Here is an 18,932-nt window from a genome sequence, read left to right on the forward strand (position 1 = left end):
CACTTTCTTATGACGTGGCTGTACGCTAAAATTTACTTCATAGAAATCGCACATAAGGTGTAAATATATAACCCGCTGCTAATAACGATATAAATATATATACCCTTATGCCAAAAAACTCTATGTTAGCATATATATATAGGTATCGCTACATATGAAACGGATTATTACGGATTATTAATCCGGAACGGATTATTAGATATTCACAAAGCATACGCACTGTTAAATGAAGTTCCTAGCATAAAACGGAAATTGTGTTTACGAAAAAGATGGCTGTTCTTTTTGAGTATTCTCTACCCTTTCATTCAAAATAAATCTTTAAAAAAACATTTGAAGAAGAGCATCGTTTTATAAATTAATCATAGCAAGGTTCTGTAAGGTTTTTTCATGTTTTATTTTCAGTTTTTATTATATTATTGTTGCCAGACATGTTTTATAGCTAGCATCATAAAAAGCCAACCACCACCAACAACTAGCTAGCTAGCTAGGAATATATATATATATATATATGTAGCCATGTTCTTTATACCTAGCTAAGTCTCCAGTTTATATTTAAGTGACTAGCTATTAGCTGCTGTAGCTAGCTAATGCTAGCTTTAAACTAAAGATTCCCAGTATATATATTCCCACAAAACCCATCAAACGTTATTAACCCTGAAAATTTTAAACATTTTCCTGGTTTTTTTTGGTTTGCGAAGTTCTTTTTCTCCAAATATTCTGAAAATAAAGTTCAGAAATTACTTATTTTTAAAATTTAAATTTAATTTGCTTCAAATTGTGGTTTTGACATTTTCATGTAAGAATTTGTGGGCAAAAACCTTAATCAGCATGCTAAAAGAACTGACTTTTCTTAATTTAGAATTACTAAACACAACCATTTTCTTACATTTAGTGTAAACTTTTGTGCGTATGGCTTATATTTAATACACCAAAAGAGCTATATACTTTGTTGATTTCAATTTTATACTCTTTGTAAGCTATTTTTTTCTTCTTTTTGACATTTCTGTTTTACCACTCAATTTTTACATTTTATAAGTTATTTGGAACAGAATGGTATGAAATAGACCAAAATACCTGATCTTAGTTGTTTTTAATTTACAGGCTGTGTCTGTGAAACTTTAAGGGGAACATTTGGTGGAAGACAATGGCATGACATATATATACTGATAGAACTGATTTTTGTTGTGTTAGATGTTATATCTGAACCTTTTTGACATTTTGTGTTAATTTTGCGAGGAAGGACCATATATATATACACAGAAGAAGAATTCAATTTTACTCCTTCCAAGCTTTGTTTTTCTATATTTTGTATAAATTCTTACTGGGGAGGACTCCGTGCAATATATCGAAATGACTGATCCTTCTAGATTTAAATTTGATGTGTTCTAAATCGTTTATAGTTTTAGAAATTTTGTGTAAGATTTAATGGGTAAGGGCTAGATGCAATATGTCAAAAAAACTTTTTTTGTTGAATCAGAAGCACTCCCTACAACCATTCTTTTTTTTACAGTTTGTGAAGCTTTTGTGAGGAAAGAGTGTATGCAATATTATCGAAATAACTGATTTTTGTTGCATACTGTTTTTCTTTGGCATTTTGGATTAAAATATTGTTTTAGAGGGCATATGCAGTAGATATATGTACTGAAATAGTTAAATTTTGCAAACTTTGATTTTGTCGTTACCTCTCATTTTTTACATTTTGATTAAACTTTTGTGGGAGACCGTCAGTATGCGAAGGACCAAAATAAGAGATTTTAGTATTATTTAGAATTTGTATTTTGTGTTGCAAAATTGGTGCAAAAATTGACATAAAATGAACTTATATACAGATTGATTGCTGTTGTTTAACATGACTCATTATGACTTATATATATATTTTATGAAAATTTGTGACAGAATACTATGTGAGATTTGAAATTTTGTTTACTTTATTGATGGTAAAACAGCATGCAAATTGCTAAAAGGACTTTATTAATTTTAGGTTTAAACACCGTTATTTTGTTGGCATTTTGTCTAAAGTTTGGTGAGGAGGGACTGTATGCAATATATCAAATAATGTTTTATTGCATTATAATTTGTCCTTGCAAATCCCTTTTTTTACACCTTAGATAAAAAATTCTGTCAGAGGCACAATTTATTGTTTATTTTTAACATTGTGTGTCAACCTTTGGCAGGGTTTGCAATAAACTAACTGATTTTAACATATACAATGAGAGAGATTTGTGTTTGACATTGATCAGCTTTTTTGTATATATGTGGCGTTTTAAGTGATTTAAATTTTATGGGTGAGATGTATGTTGAAATGCTTTTGGAAACTTCTTTCCGAATAATTTTCGCATTTGTCAGATGGTCAGAGCAAGTGATTTTAGTAGATTTAGATTTTAAATGTCACATAAATACTGCAGTTGTTGAAAACCTTTAATTTTTTTGGTCATTTATATAATAATGCAGATGTAAGATGTGCACTGCTGTATTGTTTGTTTTTTGATGGACATATATCTGCTACATAAATTAAATGGAATACAGTGGATTCTTCCACGGGAAACAGCTAGTCATATAATAATTCGCGTATTGACTAAATTTTTGCGCGTATATGAAAATTACTACGAATAGGGTTCACGTCTTGACAATGTTTCTTATAAAAGTCTCAGACTATAGAGCTGGTAAATGACAAAACTAGTACTACATGGGTCAAACACCTGTACACTATTGTGAAAACCATGAACAACACCAAGACGGCTATGATCGGAATGAAACCTTCATCTGCCATCAAGCTTGATGATGTGCCACTTGCAAAAAATGAGGAGTATCCTGAGGAAAACCCATTACCAGAAGACGGGCTCTACCTCTACCTCTTGCAACCTGGAGAGGAACACAAGGATTCGAAAAGACGTGCAACGGATGCTTGGTGGAGCAAAAGGACGTACAGACTCAACCGTCTCGTAACTGGTAGGAGATTGTTATACTACTTGACAAATGTGCCTGATCGGAGTTTCGTGTCAGAGGAATTAATGCTAATACCCGAGGATATTGAATTACCTCCCGAGCATGTGAAAGAATGATAATATTTCTCGATTTTGTGTGTTCATAACACACAAAACCACGCATCTGTAATTTTTCGATACCCTTCATCGCAAGCCACCTCATAATTTCAAAAGCCATTGGTTTTCGTGAATGTGCACAAATATTCAAGGCACCATCCAAGGAGATGAATACATCGTGAGCATTTTTAGTTTCCTTTGGCCCGGCATACCATGCCGGGCCCTGAGCATTTAGCTCTATACGCGTCTTCTCCACTATATTAAGCGCTCTACAGGATGTTCTTATATCAACAATTCCCAAGAACCTTCCAAGATCTGCGCGTTTGAAAAGAGGCCGATTTTGCGCATCGAATAAAGTTTCGATGGCAGGTAATGTGTTTAACGCAAGCGAGGACATCTTTATTTAAATAATGGTTTCAACCAGGGTCACAATGAGTAGGATGGTTGATATTAATATAGCAAAATGAATAATATTCCTGTGGATCTTTTCTCTCCATAACATCACTAAGGTCTTCCTGGAGGGCTTCTAGTTGACTTTCCAGATAAGGGATCCTATCCATCTCCTCATGACAATTTTCCAATTGCTTTTCTAATTGATGTATGTATGCCATTTATTTATTCCAATATACTCCAGGTCCTTGGGTGCTCGAGTCGAATATACAAACACGCGTGTTTTGACTTTTTGAGTTGATTTTTGATTATATACCAGTCGGTAGGTTCTATCAGGTTAGTCTCTTCATCAAGCAGCTTCATATCAGATCGTTCACTAGGGTACCATAGGAACAGCTGCTTTTTCTGTCGGCGGATAAAATTTTCCGAACGCCGTATAGACGAGAATTCCTAGCTCGTTCATAGATTCGCGGATGATCAAATCATTTTCCAGATCCTTACGGAGAGCATCGACATCATCGATGGATACAAAATTGCTGATGGTTTTGCTATATAGTCCAAACGCATGATTGCTGATGGCTCTCGCGGTGGTTTCCACTTTTTCCTGGATTTCCTTTTCGGCTACCTCGGCGTGTATTTTCTCGACTATTTCATCTGATGCCTTATCGATGAAACTATCGCTACATTTTTTGGACATTAAACGTGGCTTGGTCTTTCGTATATCCTTTAAGGCCCGCATCCAGATACTGAAGGTAACCTCTGGGTCATATTGATCCCCCATATACGGACTGCGTAATACCCCCCCCCCCCCCCCCCGCACAGCTTTTTCAAACATCAGGAGCATGTCAGGATCCGTCAGTAGCTCAAGCTTTACACCCGTGTACTTTAGTGCTGCTTTCCAAGCCAAGCCTGGTGCGCTATAGAAGTGGGCAGGATCGAGCTTGTAGTTCTCATGGCAGACTCCTCGAAAGTTTTGGAATATATCGGCGAGTAGTAAAACGTCATTCACTAAATACGCATCGTGGTAGTCACCCATGGTAGTTTCATCATCTTTGTATTGATAACATCCCATACTTCCTGAGCATGTTCATAATCATTGTCACTGATACCCTTCATATTCAACTTGCTATAGAAAGCCTCCTTTGGAGGTAGCTTAGTCTCCTCGAATCGTCGCCAGCCATCCATATACCCATAGGGATATACACCCTTCCTTTGCATGAGCTTAAAGATATCATCATCAGTGAAATACCAACGGAGATGTTTGCATTGGGCATCATCGAGGTTGCTTGCCAATTTTTTTAATGATGAAGCCATAAATCGACAGCTGTCTATGAATCGTATTTCAATCTTTTTATACGTTTCACCATCACCATACCCAATACCTGCAATAGGTACTTTGATATTTACGTTGAAGGAGATATATTTTTCCGTATTCTCCGCGATGCAACCTATATCCTGGGTTTCATATTTTTCGCCTAATTCACGGATGAATAAGTGTGCATCATAGCCACTTAAATTGTGGAATATTACGGGTACGTGATTAGGTGTTGTGTGCTGCTCCTCGATACAGCCCTGTATAGTGACAGTGGTCTCTTATTTTGCGATTCTTCGGATCATCGTTGAACGGCTTCATACATATGTGACATGTTTCAGCAGAATCATATGAATTCTTCTGCATCTCAGTTAGTTCCATCATAGGCTTCTGTGGTAAGATAGCGTAGAGCCGCTTTACCTCATCTTCCAGGTGGTTGACAAAGCGGGGTACGCAGTCATCGTTTCTATATACTGTTAACGGGTGCGGCACTTCTCCATATGCAAAAGTGGAATACGTACACCAACCGCATGGTTCATGTTTGTTTAGGTTCTTAGTTTTTGTATCCCGAGCATTTTCTTTCATAGGTATCGACAAGCTTTCAAAGTCTGCATAGATGACGAATGGGACTTTGAATTGTTGCTGACCATCCTGGTAGCATAGCCATTTTTCCTTCTCGCTTGGCATCGTGATCTTTACCGTCTCGTTGTCTTTGCAGTAGGTATAATGATTGTCTCTTGATTCCACCGTTTGAAATCCCTGCAGACAATTTAGACAGAAATGCATTTTCCCATGATACTTCGATATCTCGCTACCTAATAGCCGTGAGAGATTTTTGATGGCTACGTAATGGTTCCTCTTCTCATCGGTGATTAGTAGCAAATTAGCCTGCTTCTCACGCTCATTATATGTAGATCGCCGCAGGATATTAAAGCTCTTCCCTCTTGCATACAAGACGTTCACGGCAATGTCGGGATTGTTTCTTTCAAATTTGATGATGTTTTTAATGGATGTGGGGAACTCAATGCCCTGCCAGTTGTATCGATATGGTTTATACCTATCTCTTCGTGATGTATGGCAGCTATAATTGCCCATTTAAAGCACTCCTCATCATCATTGATAGGATTCAAGATCGTTTTTTTCATCGCAATCCATTTTGGTGTTTCGATATATGATGAGCCTCGCGTTAGCTTCAGCTTATGAAAATCAACATCTAAATGCTGAATGGGACCTATGCTAAACCCAGATTTGGGTAATGCAGGATTTTCTACATGTGTTCTGATTTGTGCGAACATCATATCCATCACTTCATCCACGATTGTGCCTTGAAATACTGATGTCATGTTGCTGTGGAATACCTTGTCTACTTCTATAAACTCGTTAGTACCATCGATGGGCTTCCTCCATAGGATCCAGAGGGAGCATTGGATTTTCGCAGATCCCATTTCTTCCACTTGGTTTTCGATGAGTTTTTTCACATATGATCGAACCATGTCCAAGTACCCATTAATATCTGTTCTATCAATACCGGCTATGCGAAAACTTCTAAATGATTTGTGTAATGCATGTTTGTGCTCTTGTGGTGTAAAATCATGCTCCTTTTGATCATCCTCTGCATGATCTTTCCTCGCTTCCTCCTCTATTTCACCAAAAAGGGTTTTTCTTGCTCCATGATATAATGAGAGGATACGATTTTTAACTAATGCAAATGTTTGCCGTACCGGTCCCTTGATACTCTCTGGTACATGGTCGATGAGCCATTCTGACAATTCTCGCAATTAAAGCTGGATTTCCATCAGTGCGAATTCTCTTATCGCTCTGGCTTTTTTGACCCATTGATCTTTTTTCGCACTAGTGGAAATTGCAGAGCGACACTTTTTTTGCTCTTATCGCCCAATTTCAGTGCGATAGTCAGAGCGACAATTATCAAAAAGTTTTGATATTTATCGCTCTGAGTTTTCGCCCAAAAGTGCAACTTCAAAGAAATACCGAATGTCCATTTAAAAAAATTGAATAGATTCTATTGAAATTTAACTTCAGCACATGCTTACACGTGTTGAGTACAAGAAATAGTTTCATATGTGTTGTGAACCGAGCAGTGTTGTAAAAAAAGTTTTTATAAAATGGGAAAAACAAATAGGTGCGACTTAAGGGAAGATGAATATTTAGCAGAGGCTGTTCGAAATTTTTCATGTCTGTACGACAAAAGTTGCAAAGAGTATCGAGAAAAAGATCGAGTGGCAAATGCTTGGAAGAATGTTGAGGAGGAGTTAGTATGTGAAGAGGGTAAAGTTTATCCTTGTTTGTCAGTTCAATGCGCTACATTTTTGCGCTGTTAAAACTTGAGCGTATTCAGCTTGTTCTATTACTTATTTGGAAAAAAAAGGTTTTTAAATTCAACTGTTTTAAGGGGAAGCTATTCGAAGATGGGACAACTTGAAAAAAAGATACAGCAAGAAAAAGAATAACCTAAAAAAGAAATCTGCATCTGGATCAGGTTTGGCTGACGTTGAATCATGTGTCAAAGATTTGAAAGAATAGTCTTTTTTATCTTGGCTTGATAAGCATTATCAAATGAGAGACACAAAATCAAATATAGCGGCTCCGGAGGATGAGGAAGATATTGATTCTTATTCGGAGGCAGCGGTTGAAGATTATTTAAATAACGAGAATGACCCTGCTATAAAATCACCAAGTTTGGCCAAGATGACAACTATTGATTTACTAGATACCTAAAGTAAAATTCTCTATCGTGCAATTTCATTTATTGAAGCAGTTGATTATACACTCCTTTCAATTCTCTTTCTCTATAAATTTGACGAACCCAAGAGAATGGCGATTTTCTTCGTCTCTTTTTTCTTATACTTCTAATGACTATTAAGGCAGTTACAGCTTCTTCTTCTTCTGAACTGTCTGCCATCTTGAAATGTGTGTGTTCACATAAGAAAATTTCGCACAAAAAATAATTTGTATTGGCATGCTATCGCACTAAAACTCATTTGCAGCGTAGAACTCCTGTCGCACTAAAATTTTGTGTAATTTTAGAGCGATAGAAAGATTCGCACTGGTGGAAATCCGCCTTTACTCTTGATTACTGGACGAGTTCTCTTGAGCTCCTGGCGTTCAAATTTATTCATTTCCTCAAACGTGAGTACATGTGGCTCTATCTTACTCCTAATAGGACGAGTCTTTGCCATCTCTTGTTTTTCAAAAATATCCATCACGTCTGGTGTGAATGAGGTAGGAGTGGGTTCTAATAAAGCTACAATTTCTGCTTTGCGTAATTTTGAATAACCCTTAATCCCCTGGCTCTTCGCGATTGAGTGTAATTCTTTTACAGTATTTGAATTCATTCTTTATTATAGTTTTTTTGATTCAGCAAAATTTCTAGCACGGTCATGATTTTGAATATTTAGGGAATTTCCCTTTACTCATATTCTGTATAATATGAATATATGCTATTGCTCATGACGTCATATGATTTCGTTTTATATTATTTAATATGATTATGTGTTAGTATTTAACGATATATACATTAATATGAGTTTGTATTGGTGATTGGCAGATGACGTCATGTATTTATAGTATATATTATTATGTGTTAGTTATTAGCATTTAATATTATTTCATATTATTTTGTGTTGGTGACTAACAGATGACTTAGGGAATTTCCCTTTGGTCGACGTCGACTGTGCCAGAACGAACATTTCTCTATCTCTAATGAAACCCCGGGTTTGGTGTAAAAACTAAGTTTTAGGCCAAATAACAAAAGGAAAAGACGTTGCTAAGGCCGTATCCAAGAAGAATTTTTAATTTTGAAAACTACTACTAATTTTTGATAAAGAAATAGAGCAATTTCCGGGTTTTTTCATAAAAAAGGAACGATGCCACTGTTTTCTACTCATACGAAAATGCATAAAAACGATAAAATTAAAAAAATGATTTTTTTGTGATTTTCAGGTATAGGACCACCTTAAATGACTTTTCTAGAAATAATAAATTCTTTTTTTTTATATTTGAATTTTATTGAATGATGTTTCTAACATTTATCGAAAAGAGTTAGTAGATTAAGTGACGTGTTCTCTGCAAGAATTTTTTAAAAATGTGAAAAAAGAGCCCTGGGGACAAGGTTGAATTCCTAGGACATATGCGTATAATTTTTCAGAGGTAAAAAGAAAACTGATGACCCATGACCCATGACCGGTCGACCTCTTAAAGATGGTAGTCAAAGTAGTGTCTTGGAATTATTGTTCGTGTTTCTTGTCAGTTGTTTTTTGTCTATTCCTCTTCTTTATTTCTTCTGTTCATAATATTTTGCTTTCCATAAAAATCATACAGAATTTTCATAATAAGTGCAGTCATCAGGGGGGTAAACATCCTAGTATACGATAGTTAATTGCTGTGAGTTCCAGAATAATACCACAAATTGATAGAAACAATGTATTTCTATTGGAATGAGTAAATACAACACGTTCAGTATGCGTAGATTATTTATGGAAATTTTTTTAGGGAATGGGTAGGAATGAAAGTGCCTCCTTCATGCTTCTTCATATGCTCAAAATACATATCCTGAGCGTCAGGAAATGCCCCAATATATAATGTGTATCCGGAGTGTCAGGGCACGCATTATAGGCATCTTCATGCCCTGAGCGTCAGGTACATGATACAGATGAAATGCACTGAGCGTCAGATGCATCGACATGTCTTGAGCGTCCAAGGACATGCTAACTGTAATCTGTTAGGTACATCTGAAGAACTTGTGCAGTGTGGGGTGTTGGGTTTTATATACAACCATTAATAATCAAGACCTGGGTAGGGTCGAGTTCCTTCACAGGCAAGTGAGACTAGTGTCCCTGGCAACCTTTAAGATCAGGTCTTTAGGTAGAAACCACCCCACTTTCCCAGGTTCTACATGATATTTTAAATGACTAAGGTAAACCTAATATATACTAACCACAATGCTAAAAACTATATTTTGTCACCACAATTAACATGAGCAAAACTTGCAGTTTAGCTCCATTCTAATAAGCTTTTAGTGTTTACCCTGCTGACTGGTGTGGACTGTTCTGCCCAGATAATAAACGCTACCCCGATTGTGTACCGCAGCTTGGCCTGGTTAAAAACAGGGCAGAAAATACATAATTAGGCAACATAATCAGGACAGTCAGGTTAATTATGTAAGACATTAAAAAAATATTATTTGGCACATATAAAGGAACATAAATCAGGGCAGGCCAGTTTATGTACCACAATCTAATATCATTTGACCCTGTCTATTATTTCCAGGAGGGGCCATGGCTTAGATGGAGAGTCTTAGTGTATTTAATGCTCATTTGGAGCTACGCAGATCCAATTAGGCCATGCTCTACTAGTCAACTCCCTGCAACATCCAACGGCCCACACAGTGTGCCCTCTCCCCAATTTCCTTGACATGGCTTGGGTTAACCCAGGGCTACGGTAACATTCACTTGCCCATGTTGAATCACCGTCAAGAGGAATCGAACGCTGGTCTCCCGCACAGAGTATGACAGCTATAACCACTAATCTATGGTGCCACAAAATGTAATTTTTATCTACGACAGTCTAATATTACTTAAGTCTTATAGAACGAACATATCGGAGCAGGCCTACTTATGTTTTATATTATTTCTCACTTTAACATAATAGGGACCGAGTGCTTTTTTTATCATTCGTCATCACTTCTGACAAGCAAATAGCCTTGGTTGTTGTTGTTCTCAAATGAAACGAAATTTCGTGTCTACTACTAAATTTTGGGATTTGCAAGTTTAATAACTTTTCACCAAACTTAATTCCTGCAAAAAGAATAATTTAGGTTCCGTGAAATTTAGTTACTTCAAAGTATATTATGTTGAAATGTATATACAAGATTAGTTTATACTAAGAATAACGTCAAGACTTTTTCTTACGCCATGCATAGTTTTTAATGGTGTTGTATATTTCAAATAAAAATTACGTTAAGACTTTTTTCTTTCACCATGTCTAGTTTTTAAGGGTTTCTTTCTTGCAGAGAATGTTACATTCACAAAAATTCGAAGAAAATACCAATCACAGCCTGCCTAGCCAGCCATTATGTCAGCGTTTATAACCCGATTACCACGACATATATAACCAGGGCAAAAAAACATTATGTAGGCCGTGCCTACATAATCCAGCCATCCTGTTTATAAACAGGCCATTTTCGAAATCCAGACAGAACATGACCAGCTTTTATATCATTAGTCATCCCTCCTAACAAACAAATAGCACTGGTGGCAAAGTTGTTGTTGTTCTCAAATTAAACGAAATTTCGTGGAAACTAATTTTGGGGATTCGCAAGTTTAATAACTTTTTACCAAACTTAATTCCCATAAAAACAAATAATTTATATATGTTCCGTGAAATTTAGTTACTTCAAAATATATTATGTTGAAATGTATACGCACAAGAGAAGTTTATACTGAGAATTACGTCGAAACTTTTTTTTAGTTTTCAATTGTGTTTTATCTTGCAGAGAAAAATTATGTCGAGACTTTTCTTTCGCTAAGCCTAGTTTTCAATGCTGTTCTATCTTGCAGAGATTGTTTTGTTCACAAAAGTTTGAAAAAAATGCCAATCACAACCTGCCTGGCCAGACATATCAGCATTCATAATCTGGTCATTACAAAATAATCAGGGCAAAAAAACATAATCGGACCATGCGTACATAACTTGGCCATCCTGTTTATAAACAGGCGGTTTTTGCAATCTAGGCAGAACATGACTAACTAAACAACAAGTTTTTTTATTTGATAGATTATAATATTGTTCTGTTGTTTACATTTTTAGCAGTAAGCTCTTTCTGTACTGTTGGCATCAGAAAAAGAAGGAGGTGCTAGGTGAAGCAAAGTAATTATCAGTCCATTTTGTCACACAAAGACATCAATGTAGCTAGCTACACTCATAATGTATTGTGGCGCCGTAGTTTAGTGGTTATTACTCTGGTACTTTTTGCGGGAAACTGGGGTTCAATTCCCTTTGGCGGCGATTCAATGTGGGCAATTGAATATTACCATAGTCCAGGTTAGCCCAAGCCATGTGAGGAAAATTGGGGAGATGGCGCACTGTGTGGGTTGTTGGATGTTGCAGGGAGTTGTCTGCCAGAGCGCTGACCCTAATTAAGTTTGGGTAGCTAAAAGAGAGCATTAAGCCATGGCCCCTCCTGGAAATAATACACAGGGTATATCCCTTGATATTTGTTGCTAGCCATGTAAAATATGCACATCTCTCTCTCTCTTTCTTCAACCACACTGGATTAACAGCCATTGTTGCATGTGGACATATATATATTATAAAACACCTTCAAACAATGGTTTTGCAAGTACCACATAGGTGTGAAAAGTATCTGATAAACTGGCAATTGTTTTTAATTTATTCTCTCATACCATGTGGATAATTTCGGTTGAAATACCACCCTCGTCCTAGGGTCTTTTTACTCTAACGTAAGCTCAGATCAAATTTATGTGTTTATGGTGCAGCATCACCAAAAAGGACTACCAAAATGTTGAGTATTGAAAAATATCGAAAGCAAGCTAAAAATATATGGTAAATATATTTTGACCTGTGACCTGTGTCATCAGGCATCAGTTACATCCTACTTAGTAGCAATTTGCTTATTTAAATTTTAAAAAACAAAGTATATATTCCAAAATTCTTATATTTTCAAAAAATTTTTAGTGCTGAGAAGTAAACGTGACCACATTCAATTATACATTTTAAACCAATAAAAAAATTGATAAAGAGAACACATGTTTTTTATGTGGAAACTTCCTCGCTGGAATGCATATACTGCTAGAATATATATATGGTAACTAGGGACCACCTAAGGACCAAATTAGGTAAGTTTCCCAAACCTGGGTACCTGAATCTGTTTCGGAACGAACAGGTTTATGACGTCATGAAACCACATTATTTTTGTAAGTGTTTGTGAAAAGTACATGATCCTATACATTCTCTTGATCAACGTTTCAAGACCTATATACGATAAAGACAATGGGTATACAAATTCCTAAAGAAATTTTTTTCTTGTATGGACGGACTTTGCTGACGTCATCAAATTTAATGTCGTTTTTTTTTCTCCATTGTTTTCCTGCCTGAGTGGATTTTCCATGGACTTTATCGACTAGTATATATATATATTTTATATATATTTTAATGTTGTGTTAAAAATTTCTGAAAACAAAGTCATGTATTTAGGTTTTACATAAAGTATTTGTTCTTGATTTAATTAACTGCACTCTGAGGTGGCTTATGTTTGACAGAGCATGGATACTGACACTCCTTCTGCTCAAGTAAGTATTTTTTTCTCTCAGCTTAATTCTAGCATGGATTAGACGGTATATCAATGACCTACTTTCAATCTGATCTAGACTGTGTTAGTTCTAAACCCAAATTTCTCTGTGCATCAAGTCTACCCTTATTACTTTCTACAAAATCTTTCTTAGTTTACTCTGTCTTCTTACACGAATAACATTTTTAATGTTACCAATACTTAGCTGGCTTAGCTCATTTGAACTCTTTCTGTCTCTCAAACTGGTGTTGCACGTTCACCTAACCATTCTTATATTCCTTTCTAAATGGTCAAAATCCTCCTGTTCCAATGCCCATGTTTTGCTACATTACAACATAACAATTCTACTATCCAACATATTACGTCAATAACAGAAGTTCTTAACTAACTCTAACAAGCCATTTTATACATAATTTAAGCTTTGTTGTCTATAACCTTATCTTTGTACAAACTCAATGACAGCTCTTAATAACCTTTTTAATAACCTGCTGCACTCAATGACAGCTCTTAACCTTTTTAATAACCTGCTGCACTTCTCCAATGCTTAAAAGGCTGAAAAAAATTGATTTACTACCAACCCTTTTTCTGAAAACTCCACAAAGTTACTTTCTAACTACAAAGTCACACTTGGCGTCAATGCTACTAATCATGACTTGCCGTATTCACTTTAAATCTTTTCTCTTCTAGTCTTTACAACTTCTCCAACTAATTTTTCCATCAACACCACTGAACCAAATCATCTACATACGATAACCCCTGTGGACACTCTTTCTGAATTCCATCAACAGTGCTTCTAAGATTAAAACAAATAAAAAAGGACTAAGTACAGAACCCTGATATGTATTTTTAGGCACCACCTAAAAAGGAGTGGACTTTAGAAGTAGACCACGAATTACGACTTGAAGTAGCTAAGGACAATGAAGTAGAAGTTATGGTATGTATGTTTCACTGTAAAAACAAAAATAAAATGTATATATACTTCTAGCTCTTGAACTTCAAGGCACAAGGTGTCTTGAAAATCCCACAACTTTGTTAAAGTATCCTGTTCGTAAATTATGCACTCATCTTACTCTCCACATTGGAATAAATATAGCTTGATCTGCCCCAGAGTTATGCATTGCTCAATACTAGCTCTGGTATCTGCTGATGAATTTCTTATAAGCTTGAAATGCTGAATTTGTCTGAATTCTCAGAAATTCTTTTGTCATTGATGTGGACAAGATTCATCTTATGCAATTATCCCAGGTCTCTGTATATATAAAATTTATTATCAGCATGCAATTTTCTTTTAACTTCAATTTATATTATTAAATATATAAATAAATATATACAAATGTTTAAAGTTTCATGACTTTGTTATAGATAGTTGATGGCCAAGCTGAAATATTTGGTACAGAGTTGGTCCGAAATAGGCGCTATTTATTTGGTAGTGGTGCAAAAGTTGCTGTTTTTACATGGCATGGATGTGTTGTGGAGGTAATTGCAGAAAATATTTTCAATTTTATTAGAAATATCAACAGCTAACAGTAGGTTAAGTTTGTTCAAAAAAAATTCTTCCTACGAGATATATACAATTAAATCATGTTCTAAGCCTACTTAACTATTTTTCATTTTGTGAAAATTTTCGGGAAACTTACAAAATTTGGATTTTATTTTCTTTTTTGAAAATCAAGTTTTCATTAATTCTTTCCTTACAATTTACTATTCAAGAGTTTTTGTAGTATCGTATACTACAGAATACATAGCCCTTAAAAATTCTTTTTTTGTGAAATTTATAAAATATAATTTTGGGAAAATATTGGTCTTGATCACTTCACGCAAATTAGTTAACACAAAAATTAGGTATTTTATGCATTATGTTGTCACCGGTTTTATTGTTTTTATTTTTCAGGTAACAGGTGAATTAGAAGTAAGTTATATTTCTGGTGAAACACCGATGGTTATATATTTAAACGTACATATGGCAATTGAGCAAATGAGACAAAAAGTTGAAAAGCAAAATGACAGTTCCATTGGTCCAAAGGTATGATACAAATTTTATTACACATTGAATTATGTATTAACAATATACCAATAAAAGCGTTACTTCCTATTTTCATTGCAAGGTGATGATATGTGGACCTGTCAATGTTGGAAAATCAACTCTCAGTCGTATTCTTTTAAATTACAGTGTTCGAATGGGAAGAAGACCAATATTTGTTGACCTCGATGTGGGGCAGGTAATGCATAAGTTGGCGTTAACTTGGAAACTAAATTAAGAATAATTTTCACTGCACATGATAAATTTTTTTTGGTTTACAATCTGATAGCGAACAGATATGTTATAATTCATGCTTTTTTTTTCGATTGCAAAATGACTAACGGTGTGATGTAATGCTTTTAAAAAAAATTGACGTTTTTACCAACTTTGACAATCCATAATTATGAAAGGCATAGTGATAATGTGATGTACTCCAGAATTTGGATTTGGTCTTGATATATTATTTCGTAAGACTTAGTTGCTTTTTAACTTAAAACAATGTTTTGTTTAACAGGGATCTATATCTGTTCCTGGAACAATGGGTATGTTGTGTTTTCTAAGAAATCTTCAAATTAATGTATACCTTTTCAGCATCATTATCATTGAAATTAAATACCTGCTTTTTCTTGTATATCTTGTATTTAGGTGCTCTTCTTGTTGAAAGGCCAGCTGATGCAGAGGAAGGTAATAAATCTCAAAAATTATAATACATATATATGCTTATATGCTCAGTTTTGTCTTCCGGATCAACTCATACATTTTTTATAGTAGCGACAGGATGCTCATTATTTTGTGTAGAAACTGATTTTTGTATTTCAGGGTTTTCTTTACAGACTCCTTTGGTTTATAATTTTGGAAATGCAAGTCCAGCCGATAACATGAAACTGTACAATGTTCTAGCCACACAGTTAGCAGATGTTGTTTTCAAACATTTCGAGCATAACGAAAAAGGTAAGATCTGCTTCAAGATTCAGTTCATAATTAAAAATGTCAGAAAAACCCCGTGAATTATAGTTCAAAAATTTTAAACAAACCAAACGATAAATGCAACAAAACAATATTGTATTGTTTACCACTTGTTCATAGCATTCAAACAAATGATAACTTTTGTTTGTTATATGTTTTTTGTTTATTTTAGCTGGCGTTAGTGGTTGCATCATTAACACCTGTGGTTGGGTGACAGGGGGTGGATTCAAGATTCTCATGAATATTGTACAAGTTTTTAAAGGTATGTTAAAATTTAGTGTCCATTTGGGCCATTCACTGGCTGTAACTTAAAATAGCAGTCAAGCAAAATTTAGGCTTAGAAAATATTTTCTTCGGCTTGCAATAATTTTACTTTCACAAAAAATATAGATTCGTTTTAGTGTAGTGCATTCGAGGCGTTTAAAGACCAATTTTACTCCCCAAGAAACTTTTCTTTCTTTGAAGCAAAAAAATTCGTTAATTGTAAAAAATTTATTAATGTAAAACTCATCCAGTCTTATCAGTTTATCTCGATTATTTTTTTAGTTGATGTGATCTTGGTGTTAGATCATGAACGTGTTTACAACGATTTCAAAACAAATCTTGGTGATTTGGTTCAATGCGTACATTTGCCTAAATCTGGTGGGGTGAGAACTAATAATTAAAACCAAATATTGAGGACCGTGGCCCTCTTCCAGCAAGGTCATTTCTTAGATTGCACCTTCGATATATATTTGCATGTATGTTGTAGGTCTTTGAAAGAAGTCAAGAGCAGAGAAGAAACGCACGTGATGAGAAAATTCGAGAATATTTTTACGGTGGCCGAACACCGTTGTATCCTCATGTTTTCGACGTAAAATTCGATGAAGTGAAACTGTTTAAAATTGGAGGTTAAGAACATAAATCTTTTTTCTTGTATACAGTACACAACAGCAAAATGATACAATTAAAAACCAAAAATTTTTTGAATCATAACAAATTAAGGATTTAACAAGGCAGTATTCATCTGTTGTTTTATACAACGGAAGATAAACTTAGCAGGTTGTGTTGATAAAAGGTTTGATAATACTTTTCATTTTTGTACAGCTCCCGAAGTTCCCGACTCCTGTTTACCACTCGGTATGGAACCTGAAGACAGTAGTATGAAAGCTGTTCCTGTAGCACCAAGTACGATCTTCTTTGACATGCGCAATATTTAGTGCCTTCCCAGAAAGTTGGGGGAGATCTTTATCCCAAACTTTTTTGTTTGTTTTCTTTATTTGTGTTTTTAAAACGTATGAAAATACGAACCGTATCCTTCTTATTTCCTCTCATTGCTGCAAAATTATAGTTTAAAATAACATTATTCTTAATCTAGGTGTTGCTCTACTTCATTCATTGTGTGCTGTCAGTGCTGCCGAATCGCCGGAAGACGATTTAACGAAATCCAATGTTGTTGGATTCATTGTAATGTAAGTTTGCTGTTTTGTAGCCATATATCTATTATTGTTTTTTTTTCGATTGTTATTTTCGCTATGTAGAGGCCAAAAAAATGTCCTGATCATTTTTATAGTACAAATGTAGACATTGAGTCAAAGATGTTCACAGTTTTATCGCCAGCACCCAGACCTCTGCCGAAAGAATATTTAATAGTGAGTGACATTAAATTCATGGATTTAAAGTAGCGGTTTGAGTAATCGAGCTTCAAATAAATGAAGTAACCTGGTTGATCGAGAGCAAAAAAAATCATTACGGTTTGAAGAGTTTTTGTCCAAAGAGTTTATGCGTCAAAAACGAATGAAACAAAAAAACAAAAACGCTGTATCAGCATGTTCGCTTGTTAGAAGAATATGCAACGTGATTAAGATGTATGACAGAAGTTATATTTCGAAACAGACATTATGCACGATTGAAAAAAAAAGATATTTTTAAAGAGCCGTCCTGTTTTTTTATCTGTATAGTCTCCTAAGAGTTAAAACGTTATTACACTCTTTTTCGCGATTTTGTTTTATCTGTGTTTTTCACTTTTTTCTCTGAATTAATAGTGTGCTTGTGGTCAGGAGTCGTTTGTGGTTAAGTGTACTTTATAATCATGAAAATGTTGACTCGGTCCACAGCAAGTGTTTTTTTTTCACATTAAGATGGTAAACATTGAGGACACTTGAAGTTTTTTTTATACTGTGTTTAAAAGGGAGTTCTATTTTGAAAGAGAAATTTGTGTTACAAATCGCTATGAGTGGGCGACCAGAAGCCTATTTCTTAATTTAGTTAATAGAAAGTTTTAACATTGAGTGATGGTGGTAATCAGAATCATCGTCAGGAAAATCATCCTCATCGCTGCTCATATTATCGAGATCAACAGTTTCAACCGGTGATACTCACTACTTCCACAACAGACAATGACCGGGATTCGTAGGTCACTACCTCAATTTTAATGGATTCATGGGCCATGTCTGGCCCGACTTTGCAAAGTTGATCCAGATCGAACTCCAGCTCTTTTACAGCATCGTTTTTCTACCCACTATCGCCCACGGTATTATTAACCATATCTTTAAAGGGGTCATCGCGATTATCTATAGCACCTTTCCTCTGAGATTCCTGACTTCAAAAATAGTTAACAATTGATTTACTGGTCGTCTCACCAAACTGTTTTGAGCATCATCATAGCTTCTATCGACTGATGTTTTTGGCAATTTTTCTTCTCTAACTCTCTTATCTTTTTTCTCCCAAGTAGCAAGGGTACCAACTGGAATTTCGAATTGACTTGCCACAATTTTATTTGGTTCCCCTTTTCTATCTCCTTTAGTAAAGCATTGTACTTTACTTTCAAAGAAATTTCAGTGTGCTTCCTTTTGGTTGCTATTATGTACGTTTGTATGATGTGTACTACCGATTTTA

General features: G+C 35.1%; 2 protein-coding genes across 2 annotated transcripts; one reads left to right on the forward strand and one right to left on the reverse strand.

Annotated features, from left to right (window-relative positions):
- Nucleotides 1-4,627: 4,627 nt before the first annotated feature.
- LOC130622101 (uncharacterized) lies at nucleotides 4,628-5,855 on the reverse strand. The gene is made up of 2 exons (XM_057437505.1): nucleotides 5,164-5,855; nucleotides 4,628-5,133 (listed from the first exon to the last, which is right to left on the reverse strand). Exons 1-2 carry the CDS (start codon nucleotides 5,836-5,838, stop codon nucleotides 4,972-4,974), a joined length of 837 nt encoding a protein of 278 aa, XP_057293488.1. The 5' UTR covers nucleotides 5,839-5,855; the 3' UTR covers nucleotides 4,628-4,971.
- Nucleotides 5,856-12,914: 7,059 nt separating this feature from the next.
- LOC130622031 (protein CLP1 homolog) lies at nucleotides 12,915-18,030 on the forward strand. The gene is made up of 14 exons (XM_057437425.1): nucleotides 12,915-13,070; nucleotides 13,920-14,003; nucleotides 14,432-14,545; nucleotides 14,961-15,092; nucleotides 15,175-15,288; nucleotides 15,604-15,631; nucleotides 15,735-15,773; nucleotides 15,909-16,040; nucleotides 16,228-16,317; nucleotides 16,602-16,702; nucleotides 16,807-16,945; nucleotides 17,142-17,222; nucleotides 17,413-17,506; nucleotides 17,608-18,030. Exons 1-14 carry the CDS (start codon nucleotides 13,044-13,046, stop codon nucleotides 17,717-17,719), a joined length of 1,287 nt encoding a protein of 428 aa, XP_057293408.1. The 5' UTR covers nucleotides 12,915-13,043; the 3' UTR covers nucleotides 17,720-18,030.
- Nucleotides 18,031-18,932: the final 902 nt, after the last annotated feature.

Source organism: Hydractinia symbiolongicarpus, chromosome 12, assembly GCF_029227915.1.
Source record: "Hydractinia symbiolongicarpus strain clone_291-10 chromosome 12, HSymV2.1, whole genome shotgun sequence".
Classification (NCBI taxonomy): domain Eukaryota; kingdom Metazoa; phylum Cnidaria; class Hydrozoa; order Anthoathecata; family Hydractiniidae; genus Hydractinia; species Hydractinia symbiolongicarpus.

Excerpts from the sequence above, each read along its gene's own strand:
- LOC130622101 (XM_057437505.1), bottom strand. The coding sequence starts at position 5,838 with ATGGGCAATTATAGCTGCCATACATCACGAAGAGATAGGTATAAACCA. Across the intron at positions 5,134-5,163 it reads TCAACCACCTGGAAGATGAG|AAGCCTATGATGGAACTAAC; the intron begins GTAAAGCGGCTC and ends ATCTTACCACAG.
- LOC130622031 (XM_057437425.1), top strand. The coding sequence starts at position 13,044 with ATGGATACTGACACTCCTTCTGCTCAA. Across the intron at positions 15,774-15,908 it reads GCCAGCTGATGCAGAGGAAG|GGTTTTCTTTACAGACTCCT; the intron begins GTAATAAATCTC and ends TTTGTATTTCAG. Across the intron at positions 17,223-17,412 it reads AGCTGTTCCTGTAGCACCAA|GTGTTGCTCTACTTCATTCA; the intron begins GTACGATCTTCT and ends TTCTTAATCTAG.